This window comes from Balaenoptera physalus, assembly GCF_965194825.1.
Source record: "Balaenoptera physalus genome assembly, chromosome: 16".
Taxonomy (NCBI): Eukaryota; Metazoa; Chordata; class Mammalia; order Artiodactyla; family Balaenopteridae; genus Balaenoptera; species Balaenoptera physalus.
The window spans coordinates 620,033-634,172 of NC_138898.1; the positions used below are offsets into that span (position 1 = coordinate 620,033).

Here is a 14,140-nt window from a genome sequence, read left to right on the forward strand (position 1 = left end):
AAGCACCCCAAAACTCAGAAGGGTGGATTTCCAGCAGGGACCGTTGCAGCCAGCGCCCGGACCCTGACTCACGGCACCTGCTGCTTCCTTCTCTAAGTTCCAAACTGACAGTGGACCTGGCGTCTCACTCATCCTCGGCCCGTGTGCGCTGCTTCCTGCAGCCTCGGGCCGGATGGTACCCCGGCGGGGAGAGCAGCGCCGGTGGAGAGCAGGGTCCAGAAAGGGTGGGGGTCTTGAAGGCAGGGCAGCCTCCTGGTGGGGGCACCTCGGGTCAACTTTTCTCCTCCAGCGATTTGCATAACACCCTCAAAAACCAGTTCTTTGATCATTGAAAGCATACTGAAGAGAGTCACGGGTGCAGATGTAGCCCCTTGGCACAGCCAGGGGCGGACAGAAGGACCCGTCCCCTCCCAGGGGCTGGGGCACGAGGGCACCGTCCACCTCAAGCGAATTCCTGCCCAGTGTGGCTGAGCACTCCTGTGGGCAGAGTGGCACAGGAGCCCCAGGGGGCAGGCGCCATCCGTTCGCAGCAGGGCTCACCAGACGGGCCCGGGGGGTGGGGCCAGATGCCAGATGTCCTCAAGAGGGACCCCGCCCTCTCCCACGTGGTCTCCATCTCCCAGTGTCCCTCCAGCCCCCACACAGCCCTGCCTGAGGTCCTCCGTCTCGGGGGCACCAGCACCCCTACGTGATGACATGTATCCGCCAGTGGGTGCCCATACAACATCGATTCTTGTAAGTGGCTACGTGTGCTTGAAAACAAAACGTGTATTTTCTCTTGGCTGGGTGAGTTTCGCATCTATTGGATCAAGTTCTTAACTGTGCTGTTTGGCATTTCATTATTTGTGTTTGTTTTTTGTTCAGCTTGATCCATTGGTTTCTGAGCGAGATGACTTACAATCTCCCTCTTGGTTGGTGTGTTGGTTTGACATCCCTTAAATAAAATACTTTAAAATTTATTATGGGGCTTCCCTGGTGGCGCAGTGGTTGAGAATCTGCCTGCCAACGCAGGGGACATGGGTTTGAGCCCTGGTCTGGGAAGATCCCACATGCCGCGGAGCAACTAAGCCCGTGAGCCACAACTACTGAGCCTGCGCGTCTGGAGCCTTTGCTCTGCAACAAGAGAGGCCGCGATAGTCAGAGGCCCGCGCACCGCGATGAAGAGTGGCCCCCGCTTGCCGCAACTAGAGAAAGCCCTCACACAGAAACGAAGACCCAACACAGCCAAAAATTAAAAAATAAATAAATAAATTTTAAAAAATTTATTATGTATTTATTTATTATTCTTATTTATTTATTTATCTATTTTAGGTTCCCAGCAAAGTTGGGTGGAAAATACAGACTTCCCATCCCCCATCCCCCATCCCCCATCCCCCTCCAGCTGGCGCAGCGTCCTCAACAACCCACAACAGTGGGATATTTGTTAAAGCCAATGAGCCTACGTGGATACGTCGTCATCACCCAGAGTCCGAAATTACATCAGGGCCCACTCTTGGTGGTGTACGTTCTACGGGTTTGGACAAATGTATGATGACGTGTATCCACCTTTACAGTATCATACAGAGTAGTTTCATGGCCCTAAACATCCTGCTCTGCCCCCAACCCCTCCCCCCAACCCCTGGCAACCCCTGATCTTTCTACTGTCTCCATAGTTTTGTCTTTTCTAGAATGTCATAGAGTTGGAATCATACAGTCTGTCGCCTTTTCAGATTGGCTTCTTTCACTTAGTAAAATGCATTTAAGGTTCCTCCACATCTTTTCACAGCTTGATACCTCATTTCAATTAGTGCTGAATAATATTCCACTGTCCGGATGGACCACAGTTTATTTATCCGTCACCTGCTGAAGGGCATCCTGGTTGCTTCTGAGTTTGGGCAACTATGAATACAGCTGCTATAAACATCTGTGTGCAGGTTTTTGTGTGGACATGAGTTTTCAACTTCTTTGGGTAAATAACATGGAGCATGATTGCTGAATCCTATGGTAAGAGTATATTTAGTTTTGTGAGAAACCACTAAGAAACCACCTAAGTGACTGCAACGTTTTGCGTTCCCACCAGCAACGAATGAGAGTTCCTGTTGTTCCACATCCTCACCAGCGTTTGGTGTTGTCAGTGCTCTGGATTTTGGCCATTCTAATAGGTGTGTTCATGGTATCTCATTGCTTAAATTTGCATTTCCCTGATGACATATGATGGGGACATCTTTTCGTGTGCTTATTTGCCATCTGTATATCTTCTTTGGCGAGGAGGTCTGTTAAGGTCTTTTGCCCATTTTTTAAACCATGATTTTCCTTTTCTCATTGTTGAGCTTTAGGAGTTCTTTTGATTCATCTTTTGCTTGTGGATGGATGTCCAGTTGTTCCAACACTATTTGTTGAAGAGACTGTCTCTTCTCCATTGTATTGCATTTGCTTCCTTTGACAAGGATCGCTTGACTATATTTATGGAGATCTACTTCTGGCCTCTCTGCTCTGTTCCGTTGATCTGTTTGTCTGTTCTTTCACCAGTACCCACTGTCTTGATTCCTGTAGCTTTACAGTGAGTCTTGAAGTCGGGTAGTCAGTGCTACAACTTTGTTCTTCTCCTTCAATGTTTTGTTGGCTGTTCTGGGCCTTTGGAGCCCTCTCCACATAAACCTTATATTCAGTTTTTCAACATCCACAAAATGGCTTGCTGGGATTTTGATTGGGATTCCACTAAACCTATAAATCAAATTGAGTCCTTTATATCCTTTAAGGTTAGGTTACTAGGTTAATAGTTGATCTAGCTTCTTGGTTATTGTTTTTCAAACAGGTGGTAACACACTTAGTGTTTGTGAAATCACTTTAGAAGATCGTGTTTTCTTAAACATGAATACGATAGATAGACTACAGTAGAACAGAATGGAACATAGTAGGACAGAATAGAATAGAAAGTTCAGAGTGCATCACATGTTGTAAAAGCAGTACTTTCAGAAGGTATTGCCAATCTTTCTAAGGGTTCTAAGTGGTATCTCGTTGGGTTTTTATGTTCATTTCCCTGGTGACCAATGACTCGAGCACCTTTCTAATGTGCTTTTTGGTCATTTGTATTTTTCTATATGAAGTGTCTGTCCAAATATTTTGTTCATTTTAAGAAAACTGGGCTTTTTTTGGTGGGGGGGGGTTGCTACCCCACGCGGCATGTGGGATCTTTGTTCCCCGACCAGGGATTGAAACTGCGCCCCCTGCAGTGGAAGCGCGGAGTCTTAACCACTGGACCACCAGGGAAGTCCAAAAATTACTGAGTTTTAAGATTAAAAGAATACAGTTCTTCATCAGATATGTGTATTTTGAATATTTTCTTTCAGTCAGTGGCTTGCCTTTTCTTTTTTCTCACTGGCATCTTTTGAAGAGAAGAAATTTTTGATATTTATGAAATCCAGTTTATCAACTTTTTTGTGCTTTTCATGTATTTTAAAGAAATATTTGCCTACCCCAAGGCTGTGAAGATTTCTTCTGTTTTCTTCTAAAACCTTTGTGGTTTAGCTTTGACATTCAGATGATCCCTTTTGAGTTAATTTTTGTGCAGGGTGAGACTGGGCTAGAGGCTCATTTTCCCTACATTTTTCCCTCTGTTCATCCATTTGTTTGAACACCATCAGTTGGGAAGGCTGCCCTTTCCCTGGTTTGGTGCCCTTTTTAAGACCAGTTGACCGCAGGTACAGGGGTGGGTCATCCCAGATCCTCCCGTCCCTCCGTCCAATGCTCTCCTGACACCGGCAGTGGCTCTGTCTGGCGCTCCACTTGTTCTGGATCCCAGCAACCCAGCATCTGCCACAAAGACCAATCCCCTCCTACAGCTGCAGGTCCTGGAGGCACCAGATGGGCCGCGCAGCCAGGAGTGGGCCTCCCCTGGGCGGTGGCAGGCGGGCTGCACGCTGAGGTTCGAGACCCAGAGGCCAGGAGTGTGGACGCTAACCTCTGGCCTCAGGAGCCTGTGTTTCCAGAGAGGATGCGGGCTCTGGCCTCGAGGCCCTGACTGGAAGCCCGATCTCGGTGGACGGTGCGTGCTGGCCTTGGTCTGGAGTCCCCGTGGTTGGGGACGGGGCGGGGGAGGGCCAGGTCAGCCGGGGCTGCAGCCCCTCCAGATCAGCCGACCCCGGACAGGAGAGCCCCCGCTTCGCTGCCCGTGCAGACTGTCCTCCGGGCTTGGGAAGCGCCCCGCCCACCCCGCCTTCCTCAGTCCTGATGAGGCCCCTCCCTCAGGTCATCCGCAAGAGCGGGGGAGTGGGCCACCAAGGGACAGGCGAGGAGCTGACCAGCCCACTAGGTGCGTCCTCAGAGGAGCGGTCAGGCCTCAGGTGAGGGAGGGGTCTGATCTGGGCAGCGGCAGCGTGGGGGGCCCCCCACGGCGCCTCCCCCGGGGACAGCATCTTCCCCAGGGTCACCCTCTGCCCGGGGGCTGGTCTGGGGCTCCAGGCAAGGTTCAGGGTGGAGGTGAGAACCCGCGGCGAAGAGGCGTCGTGGAGTCAGGACAGAGAGCCTTCCTGGGGTGAGACCTCGTGGTCAGATCCCCCACCCCATCCCCATCTGCAGTGGGATGCGGCCCCCATGACCCTGTCCCCGTGACCCCACAGGGAAGGACGATTCTAAGAGGCTAAGCTGGGACCCTCCCGGGATGCTGAAGAGATCTGAGACCCTCCCACCCACAGACACAACAACCTGCTTGCCCAGGGCCAGGTGTGACCTTCCCACCAGCTGGGAGGGTCCCTGGGTGTGACCTTGGGAGGGTCCTTGATGGCCCTTAAAAGCTCTGCTGGGGTGGGTGTAACCAGAGGCTGCTGGGACCACCAGCTGAGGACCAGACCCCCCTGTCACAGGTAAACAGGCCTGGGCTCCAGGCTGGGCCTCCCCACCCGCGGTGATACTGGGGGCTAACGGGGGCTTTTCCGGGGGTTTCAGGCTACGGCGAGGGCGGCTGAGGAAGAGCTTTATCCACTTGGAAATATGCTGGGTGCAGAAGTCCGGCTTTACCGGAGTGTTAGCAGATGCTTTGTTTACTTTTTAATTTAACGTAATTTCAAATGTACACAGAAGTTGCAAAAATTGTGCAAAGAACTATATGCTCTATCTAGATTCACCAGTTGCTTCCATTTTGTCCCATGTGATTTGTCACATGCATAAACTTTTATTTCTGAACCGTTTGAGAGTAAGTTGCAGGTGCCCTGCCCTTGACCCCGCACATTTCATTATTAAACCAGGGAGTTCAGCACTGTTGCAGTGATTATACCTTTGCCCAGCCCACACTCAGATGGTAACTGTCTAATAATTTCACAGATGGGTACACATGTCTTCCTGACCGACATCCCCTCTGGAGCCCGAGGTACAGTCAGGTCTGTACCTCCTCATCTCTCCACGCTGGGCCGACTCCTCAGTCTCTGTCATTCACGACCTGGACATCCTGAGAGGCGTTTGCAGAGTCTGTGTGATGCTTCCTCCTGATTGGTTGAGGTCTGCATTTTTGAGGCTGCGTCCCCGGCGGTGCGTCATGCCTGGGGCTCATGAAGTCAGGCTGTCCTGTCTCTGGGGACACTGATGGCTTCTGAACCTCTGATGGCTTTCCCTTTGTAATTAGTAGGTAGCTTGGGGAGATAATTTGAGACCACACGGACGTCCTGCTTCACTTACCACTATGATGGCTGCATACACTGTCCTTTCCTAGACCTCTGCATTTATTCCTGAGCAGAGTTTTGAAAGGACGGCTGTGTTCCTAGCAGAGAGGGATGTGGACGAAGGGACCCAGCTGGGAGGCTGCTTAGGATTCTAGACTTGGACGCGGCATCTGGTTCTGGATCAACTTGCTGATGGGTGTAGGGAGGGAGGAGGGATCCAGGATGCCGTGTGTGATGCCTGCTTGATGAGGAGGGGAAGGGTCTGAAGAGGCCGAGGACTTGGTGCCCCAGTACTCTGTTGAATAGAAACGGCGAGTGTGGGCTTCCTTGATGGTGCAGTGGTTAAGAATCCGCCTGCCAACGCAGGGGACATGGGTTCGAGCCCTGGTCCGGGAAGATCCCACATGCCGCGGAGCACCTAAGCCTGTGTGCCACAACTACTGAGCCTGTGTGCTGCATCTACCGAAGCCCACGTGCCTAGAGCCTGTGCTCTGCAACAAGAGAAGCCACTACAATGAGAAGCCCGTGCACCGCAACGAGGAGTAGCCCCTGCTCGCCACAACTAGAGAAAACCCGCACCCAGCAACGAAGACCCGACACAGCCAAAAACAAATAAGTAAATAAATAAGTAAATAAGTAAATAAATAAATAAAAGAAACGGCAAGTGTGGGCATCCCTCTCTTGTTCCTGATCTTAAAAGGAAAGGCTTTTCACTTTTCACCATCGAGTTAAGTGTGGGTTTGTCACGTATGGCCTTTGTTATGCTGTGCTATAGCCCTTCTATAAGCCCAGCATTTTAACTGTGCTGTTGAATTCAGTTTACTAATATTTTGTTGAGAAGTTTTGCGTCTATCTTCATCAGGGGTATTATTGGTCTGTAATTTTCTTTTCCCGTGGTGACCTTATCTGGCTTTGGTATCAGGATAATGCTGAATTTGAGAGTGTTCTCTCTCCTTCAGTTTCCTAGTTCTCGTCTTTGTAATAACTTTCCTGCCTATTCTTGCTTGTTTATGTTGTGCTTTTCCAAATGAACTTTAAAATCAGCTTATCAGGGACTTCCCTGTGGTGGTCCTGTGGGTAAGACTCTGAGCTCCCAGTGCAGGGGGCCCGGGTTTGATCCCTGGTCAGGGAACTGGATCCCGCATGCATGCCGCAACTAAGACCCAGAGAAGCCAGAATACATAAATAAATAAATACTAAAAAAATAAAAAAATAAAATAAAATAAAATCAGCTTATCTGCCCTCTAATTCGTCTCAGCATTTTTATCGGAATTGCATTAAAGTCTTAGATCCATTTAGGAAGGATGGACATCAGATGTATTACATCTCTTTATCCATCCCACTGTCAGAGGTGTTCTACTGTGGCTCTCGGGAACTTTTCCGTTCTCTTGCATATTTATTGTTAGGCTCATCCGCAGGTCTTCTGTTTCTGCTGTTATTTTTGGAACGTTTTCCTCTAGCTGGATGTTTGTATACGTTGAGGCTCCTGACGTGACAATTCATGGCACTCAGCCAACTTCCTGACCTAATGGGAATCTTCCATTGCCGCCCCTCCCAACAGGACGCCCACATGGGTGGACGTGGATGGGCTTTCTGTGGGAGGGTGGGTGTTGGTATATCAGTCATCTGTTGCTGTGCAAGACATCACCCCGAAAGGTGGTGGCTTAAAACAGTCATAACCACTTCGTCTCACTGCCTATTACCGCACGGTGGGAGTGGTTAACTGGCGGCACAGTCTGGGGGTCTGTGGTGGAGCTGGGAGATGCGCCTGACTCCGGTGTCTCCCAGGAGAGCCAGGAGGAGCACGGGGTCCCTGACATGTCCCCGTATCTGCTGGTTACACGGTCGGCCCTCCCCTTGTCAAGGCAGCTCTACAATCTAGGAGGTGAGGCTGGATGAGGTCACGGCAAGTAATGGTGGGTGATGCCTGGCACAGGCCAGACATCTTTGGTGCATTTTAGGGGGGTAGATATAACCTCAGAGTCTCCCTGGGTTAGAGGGCAGGTCCCCTCCCACCCAGGCTGGCTGGTGCCATTGAGGAAAGGGCCCCTTCCTGGGCGGGGGCCGCCCACCTGCTCTGCTGGGAGCACCTTTCCGCATGCTCTGTTTTTCTGGGTTTCTCTCCCCGCAAACCTGCAGCCCTTTTAGCAAACTGCCCAGGGTCACACTCTCCCTGCCCTCCGGGGACCCCGGCGGGCCTGACTGGAATTCTGCTGAGACCCAGGGGCTCTCCCACCGTGGACCAGCGGAGGGATCGCAGGGCGACCCCAGGGGCGGAGAGACCACTGTGGTCTGGGGCGGCCCTGGGACCGGGAGAGGGGGCGGTGGAGTGGGGGGCATGAGGTAATTTCCACACTCAGAGGTTTGAGTCACCCAGGGGCACAATCGCTCAGGGGAGGGTCAGCGACCTCCAGACTCTGGTCCTGACCCGGCTCCCGCCGCCCCCGTTTATGGACATCAACACGGGCTGGGGTCGCACCGCTGGCCCCCTCCTGGAGGTGGACAAGTTTTCCTTTGGAGCGGCGGGTTCTCGGACTCAGGGCTGGCGCCCCATTTCCTTTTACAACGTCATCTTTGTGTCGCCGTCAGTTCCCTTGCCCAGGGGAGGGGCGGAGTGTGTCCGAGCCCCGGCCAGGTGTGCATGGCCCCCCGCTGACCTGGCTCTTCGGTCCCCTTGTCCCAGATTTCTCATCGCAGGTGAACAGCCCAGAGGACCAGCTGCGCCTCAGATTCCGCCCCGCAGAGCCAGGCCAGCATCAGAGACGGCACTGCCAGGGTCACAAAGCCACCGAGGAGCTACCTCTGGCCGGCCTGTGCGCCCAGGTGGACCTGTGTCCGGGCTGCTTCCGCTGCACCCAGCAGCTTGATGGAAAAGACCTACCTCCTGAGCAGGGTGGAGCACAGCTGCCCCAAGAGATCCCGCTGGCCCGCCTGAAGCCAGCTGCCAGGAGCAGGGTGCGGTGTGAGGCAGACCGCCCGCCCACGATCCCGCGGCTCACGCGGCCAGGTCTGCCGCTCCTACAGCCGGGGCTCGGCTGCCGGCGCCACCCCAACCAGCGCCCCTTTGCCAGGAGCCCCGAGGAGGCGCTGGTCTGGACCTTTGAGCGTGAGCACTGCGGCAGCCGTCTGGGGCTGAAGACCCAGGTGCGGGGCAGCGGGGCCCGGGGTGAGCTGCGCGCCTGGCCGAGGCCATCCGCGCGGAGTGGGGGGCCGCTTCCTGCAGCTCTGCTCTCCCTGCTTCCAGCGCCGCCCGCCACGCCTCAGCCCCGTGGGCTCCCGGGGCTGCTGCCCCAGGCACGGAGCCTGCCCCTCTCTCCTTTCCCACGTGAGCACCAGGGCCGCCGGAAGCCGCACGGCGTGGAGGTGTGGCCACGTCTCCCGCACGGCCAGCCGCTGGCCTTCTGCAAGTTTGTGGGGCGCGGGTGGCTGTGCGGGCAGGGGGCGTCCTGATGCCAGGGCGACCACAGCGCCGTGGAGGTGGCCGTGTGGGAGGCTGAGGGGCTGAGTCTCCACTACAGGGAGCTGCTCACGCCGCGCCCTCACTGGGGATGGGCACACGCACCCCCACGGCCAGCCCCCCGGCGTCCAGCTGTACTGCCCCGCCTGCCGGGCCACCTGCGGCTCCGGGAAGGCCTTCGAGAACCACTGCTGCCCCCTGGAGCATACACAGATGCTGGCCTTAGACATGGCTGTGCCCTGGAAGCACCGCAGCCTGCCTGCCGGGCTTTCCATGCTGGAGCTCTGCCCGAGGTGAGGATGGGGCGGCGGGATGCGCCATCTTCAGCTTGAACCAGGGTCCCCTGTCCCCTCTGTGTGGCAAGCACCTCCCCGGCCTCTGAGGGGTGGGGAAGGGAGGTCTAGGGAAGCCGCTTGTGCCAGGCGCTGTCTTGCGGAATTTATTCTTGCCCCCCTCCCCCGCCCCCCAGGCCCAACCTCTGTGAGTTTGGGGACGTGTGCATCAAGGCGCATTCAGAGCAGGAGCTGCAAGAGTGGACCCAGCGCGCCGGGACCGTGGCGCTGAGGGAGCACACAGCCTGGCGGGAGGGGCTGCTGCCTTACCAGGCCCGGCCGCTGGCCGAATAGCAGCAGAGCCGCAGTGAGGTCCTGCTGGTAAGTGGAGGCCGAGAGAGTGCGTGGGGGCAGGGCTGGGGCCAGGCTTCCCTGTGCACCTGGCTGAGGCCGCTGAAGGCGTATCTATGCACTTCAACCAGCCCCTGGCGCATCAGGCCCAGGAGAAGCAAACTCAGCACGCCTGGACCTTCACTGAGGTGAGGGGTCAGCACAGCCGGGGGTGGGTTAGCTGGGATCTGGGCTCTGCAGTAGCCTCTCCTGAGGCTGTGATTAGGCTGCCCTGCGGGGTGATTCTGGGGGGGTATCTGGTGCAGAGAAGGAGGGGCCAGGCTGGTCACCCTGAGGGCCCCACGCAGCACCACCACCTCGCTCAGCATCCACAGGGGCTCAGTGACCCCGTTTTGCAGAGGGAGCCCCGAGGTTCAGAGGTTCAAAGAGGCCAAGGACCCTGCTGGTGTCACAGCCCGGAAGCAGGAGGGGAGGGAGTGGTCTGTGCACCAGCCTGGACCCTGACGGCTGGGACAGGGTCCAGGGGTCACCTCACCATCGTCTTCTCCGCCAGGCACCCCTGCTACACGTGGCCCTGCTCAAGCAGGCGCCGGGAGCAGACTTCTCACTGGCGGCCCCCAGCCTCTCTCCAGGCCGGGTCTGCATGCTGGGGAAGCGCTTCTGCACGCCCGGCTCCCAGCCCAGCTCCGGGTTGGGGTGCGTGTGCAGAGCTCTTGCTTCGGCACCGTCCAGCAATGGGTGGTTCTGCCCCTGGCCAGTGCTGCTGAGGAAGCTGGAGCTGCAGCTGGGCCAGGCGCACCCCTGGGGGCTCTGGGGGACGCCAGCGCCTGGGCTTCCGGAGGAGCTGGAGCGCTGGCACGCTGGCAACTGCCACGTGGGACCTGGCGTGGAGAGGACGGCCAAGTACAAGGTGCCTGCTCTGGGCCTGGAGCTCTGTCCCGGCGGCCCCGACCCGGGCCCATCTGCGCCGCCAGCTACCGGCAGAGGCTGCACCAGCGTCTCCACGAGGAGGAGGTGGCTCTGCAGCAACTGGTGGCCGAGTGGGTGGGGCCGGCGAGCGGGCGGGGGCCGTGGAGGGCCAGCCAGGCCCCGGCTCTGGTCGCTGACCCGTGACCTCCCCACCAGGCTGAACCTTCGGGCCGGTATCCCTGCAGACGGCGCTGGAGACGCCAGCCCTGGACATCCTCTTCCCGCCACCGGGAGCGCTGTAGGCGCAGGGGCCCATCCCCTCCCGGGTGCCAGACACGGACGAGGGCTTTCCGCTGGGCTGAGCGGTCAGCACAGCCCTCGTGGCCCCCGCGCCTGCGCCTGACCTCAGGGTGCTTGAGGCCCCCGTGGAGACCCGGGCCGGCTCGGAGCAGGCGCCGTGGCTGCTGCCACCCACCCACTACTGCTCATCCCTGGGGCTGCAGCCCGAGACCAGGCGGATCTTAGAAGTCCAGTTCCAGGTGGACCTGCTGGCCTTCCCCCCCTGGCACCAGGCCATGGACGCACTGCCCGAGGAGCAGCTGGTGCTGCCCAACCCGCTGGCCTGTGCCCTGCCCTCCGCCCGTTCTACCCGCCCTGCCAGGCAACAGCAGGCAGAAGCTGCCGGTGGTGGTCACCACGGGGACCAGCCCAGGGGGCACGCAGCCCATCGCCCCGCTGCCAGCTGCTGAATCCCTCATGCCCTTCCTTCTCCCTGCCCCCCGCAGGGCAGCAGACATCTATATCGCCTAGCATTTCCACAGCCACGCCAGCAGCGGTCACACCAAGGCCACTCCACTCTGGGTGATGGACACGGGCTGCCCACTGAGCCAGACAGACGCGGCCACGCTGCGCTACTGTTGCCTGACCAAGGACTGCCGGGCCTTCCGCGTGCCGATGTGGGCCGAGCTGGAGCGACACCGCGTCGTGGTCGCCACCGCGTCCCAGGCCCGCAAGCTCAGGGTGCCCGCCAGCTTCTTCCCCCACATCCTCATCGACGAGGCCACCCAGATGCTGGAGTGAGAGACGCTCACCCCGCTATGCTGCGCCACGCCCGGCATCTGCCTGGTCCTGGCGGGGGACCCCATGCAGGCCGCGCCCAGGCTCTCCCGCGCCACGGGGGCCCCACGGCAGGACCCACGCTGTTGCACCGCCTGGTCCAGCACTACCAGGAGGGGACGCGCACGGCTGCCGAGAGGAACCAGGTCACTGCGCCCGGGAACCACCGCTGCACCGAGGCCATCGTCAGCTTTGTCTCCCGCCACTTCTATGTGGCCGGGGGCAGCCCCATCCATGCCAGCGGCAAGATCCTGCACCACCCCCAGCACTAGCCTCTCACCTTCTGCCACGTGGCGGGCAGTCCGGAGCACGACATGTCTACGACAACTTGGCTGGACACGGCCGAGGTCGTGCAGGTCGTTGAGAAGGTACAGGAGGTCTATGACACCTGGCTCCACTGCTGGGGCCCCCAAGAGCAGAGGGCCATCTGTGCGGTGTCCCACGGTGCTCAGGTAGGCAGTGCCCAGGTAGCCCCAGCTGCCTGGGAGAGCCTCCTTCCCCCACTCCCAGCGGGGAAGCTTGGCAGAGGACAGGGTACCGCCTCCCCGCTCCGTGGCCTGGTGGACCTGTGTGCCCCCAGGCTGGGCCTCCTCGGTCTCAGTTTCCCCTTCTGTACAAGGGGCTGAGGTATTCACCTCCCAGGGCATGGAGGCCAGGGTCCCGTTTTTGTCGGGGCTGCTGTCCTTTTGGGGCCCCTCACTGCACACTGAGAGCTCACCTGGGCCTGCTGACCTGGCCGTGTGTCCCCAGGTGAGCATGCTGAGGCAGGAGCTGAGGAGGAGGGACCTGGGCCAGGTCTCTGTGTGCAGCTTGGAGATCCTGCCAGGTGGGTGCTTGGTGCTGGGGAAGTGGGCCCCCTCCCCCTCCCCCTCCCAGCCCAGCCTGACCATGTGACCATCTCCCTCCCAGGGCACCCACCCTTGTGAGTGGGGGTGCTGACCATGGTACACACCCACCGGAGCCTGCTGAACCCGGGGGCACCTGCCCTGGAGTTCTTCACGGACGCTCGCATGCTCAACACCGTTGTGAGCATGCCGGTCCGGGGGGTCCTGGACCGGCATGAGACCTGGTGTCCCTGGGAAGGTTTGGGGTCAGGAAGGGAGTCCTGTTAGGGCTGCTCCTTGGTCTTTGGCCATCCCTGACCACACTGGGTGCCGTCTGTGGGGCTCACTTCATTTTTTAAAAAAAATTTATTTATTTGTTTATTTTTGACTGTGTTGGGTCTTCATTGCGGTGCGCGGGCTTCTCATTGTGGTGGCTTCTCTTGTTGCGGAGCACGGGCTCTAGGCACGTGGGCTTCAGTAGTTGTGACATGCAGGCTCAGTAGCTGTGGCTCACGGGCTCTAGAGTGCAGGCTCAGTAGCTATGGCACACGGGCTTAGTTGCTCCGCGGCATGTGGGATCTTCCCAGACCAGAGCTCGAACCCGTGTCGCCTGCATTAGCAGGTGGATTCTTAACCACTGCGCCACCAGGGAAGCCCCTTTTTAAAAAAAATACACCAAAAGCCAGTGTCTTTTTCTGGAACAGGGTCCTCAGCCCACACTCAAGGAGGCCTCCCTGGAAAAGGCGGCCTTTTCTCTGCCACCACTGCCCCGTCTAACTCAGACCCCCAGCCCTGTGTCCTTCAGGGGCTGGCGCCCTGGGAGGGGAACCAGATGACAAGACCCCTGCGGGGGTGCAGGGCTGTGATGGCGGTGCCCCAGGCGGCTGTCGTGTGCTCCACCCAGATTTCTGCAGCCCCCTCACACCCTCAGGCCTGCTCCCAGGTCAGGGCCTTTGGGACAACCTGCCCGGGTGTGCATTTCTTTGCAGGACTGAGGAACTTCACCTGCCCCTCAGGGTGCATTTTTGTCCTGCCTTCTGTGGAAACCTCTGCCCCCGGCCCCAGCCCTTCCCGAGGCAGCTCTGACCTTGGAAACCGCTCTCAGTGCAATTCCACTTCCCCATGGCCTCTGTGCAGTGGCGATAGCCCAGTGAGCCCCGCTCCAAAGGGCACTTCTCTTCTAGGGCAGCCACAGAGGCATGGGGAATTCTAGTGTCTCTCGAAAAAGCGCTAGAACAGAGGAGGAGCAGATGCCCCGAGGCAGGGAGCCAGTCCCTCATCAACCTGGAGTCCGGGAGGGCTTCCGGGAGGAAGAGGCGTTGACGCCCCGAGGGCGCGGCGCAGGAAGCGGGGCGGGACCGCGGTCAGACAGCTGCGAAGTGGGGCCGCGGGCGGAGGGCGGGGCCTCGTCGCAGTGAGGGCCAAGCTTTTAAGTCTCGGGCGCGATTTGAAGCCTGCGGCCGTGTGTACCAGGCAGCGAACGAGTCCAGCTGAGAGAGAGGCCCGCGAGGCACAAAGCCGCGGGCACGATGGGGCGGGGCGGACGCGGACCTGTGCCCCGGCCTCCATGGCCACACC

At 58.0% G+C, this 14,140-nt stretch overlaps 1 protein-coding gene across 1 annotated transcript; it reads left to right on the forward strand.

Moving 5' to 3' along the window:
• The first annotated feature begins 6,947 nt into the window (after window positions 1–6,947).
• Window positions 6,948–12,943, forward strand: HELZ2 (helicase with zinc finger 2). The gene is given in 27 exon segments (XM_082429437.1): window positions 6,948–7,518; window positions 8,317–8,501; window positions 8,503–8,542; window positions 8,545–8,811; window positions 8,814–8,834; window positions 8,837–8,965; window positions 8,968–9,080; window positions 9,084–9,166; window positions 9,168–9,383; window positions 9,560–9,713; window positions 9,717–9,743; window positions 9,803–9,901; window positions 10,267–10,387; window positions 10,390–10,465; window positions 10,467–10,660; window positions 10,663–10,753; window positions 10,839–10,847; window positions 10,849–10,921; window positions 10,925–10,981; window positions 10,985–11,247; window positions 11,249–11,429; window positions 11,433–11,699; window positions 11,703–11,802; window positions 11,805–12,007; window positions 12,011–12,190; window positions 12,489–12,564; window positions 12,666–12,943. Coding segments are annotated over 27 exon segments (3,477 nt in total). The 5' UTR covers window positions 6,948–7,451; the 3' UTR covers window positions 12,851–12,943.
• The last annotated feature ends 1,197 nt before the right edge of the window (window positions 12,944–14,140 follow it).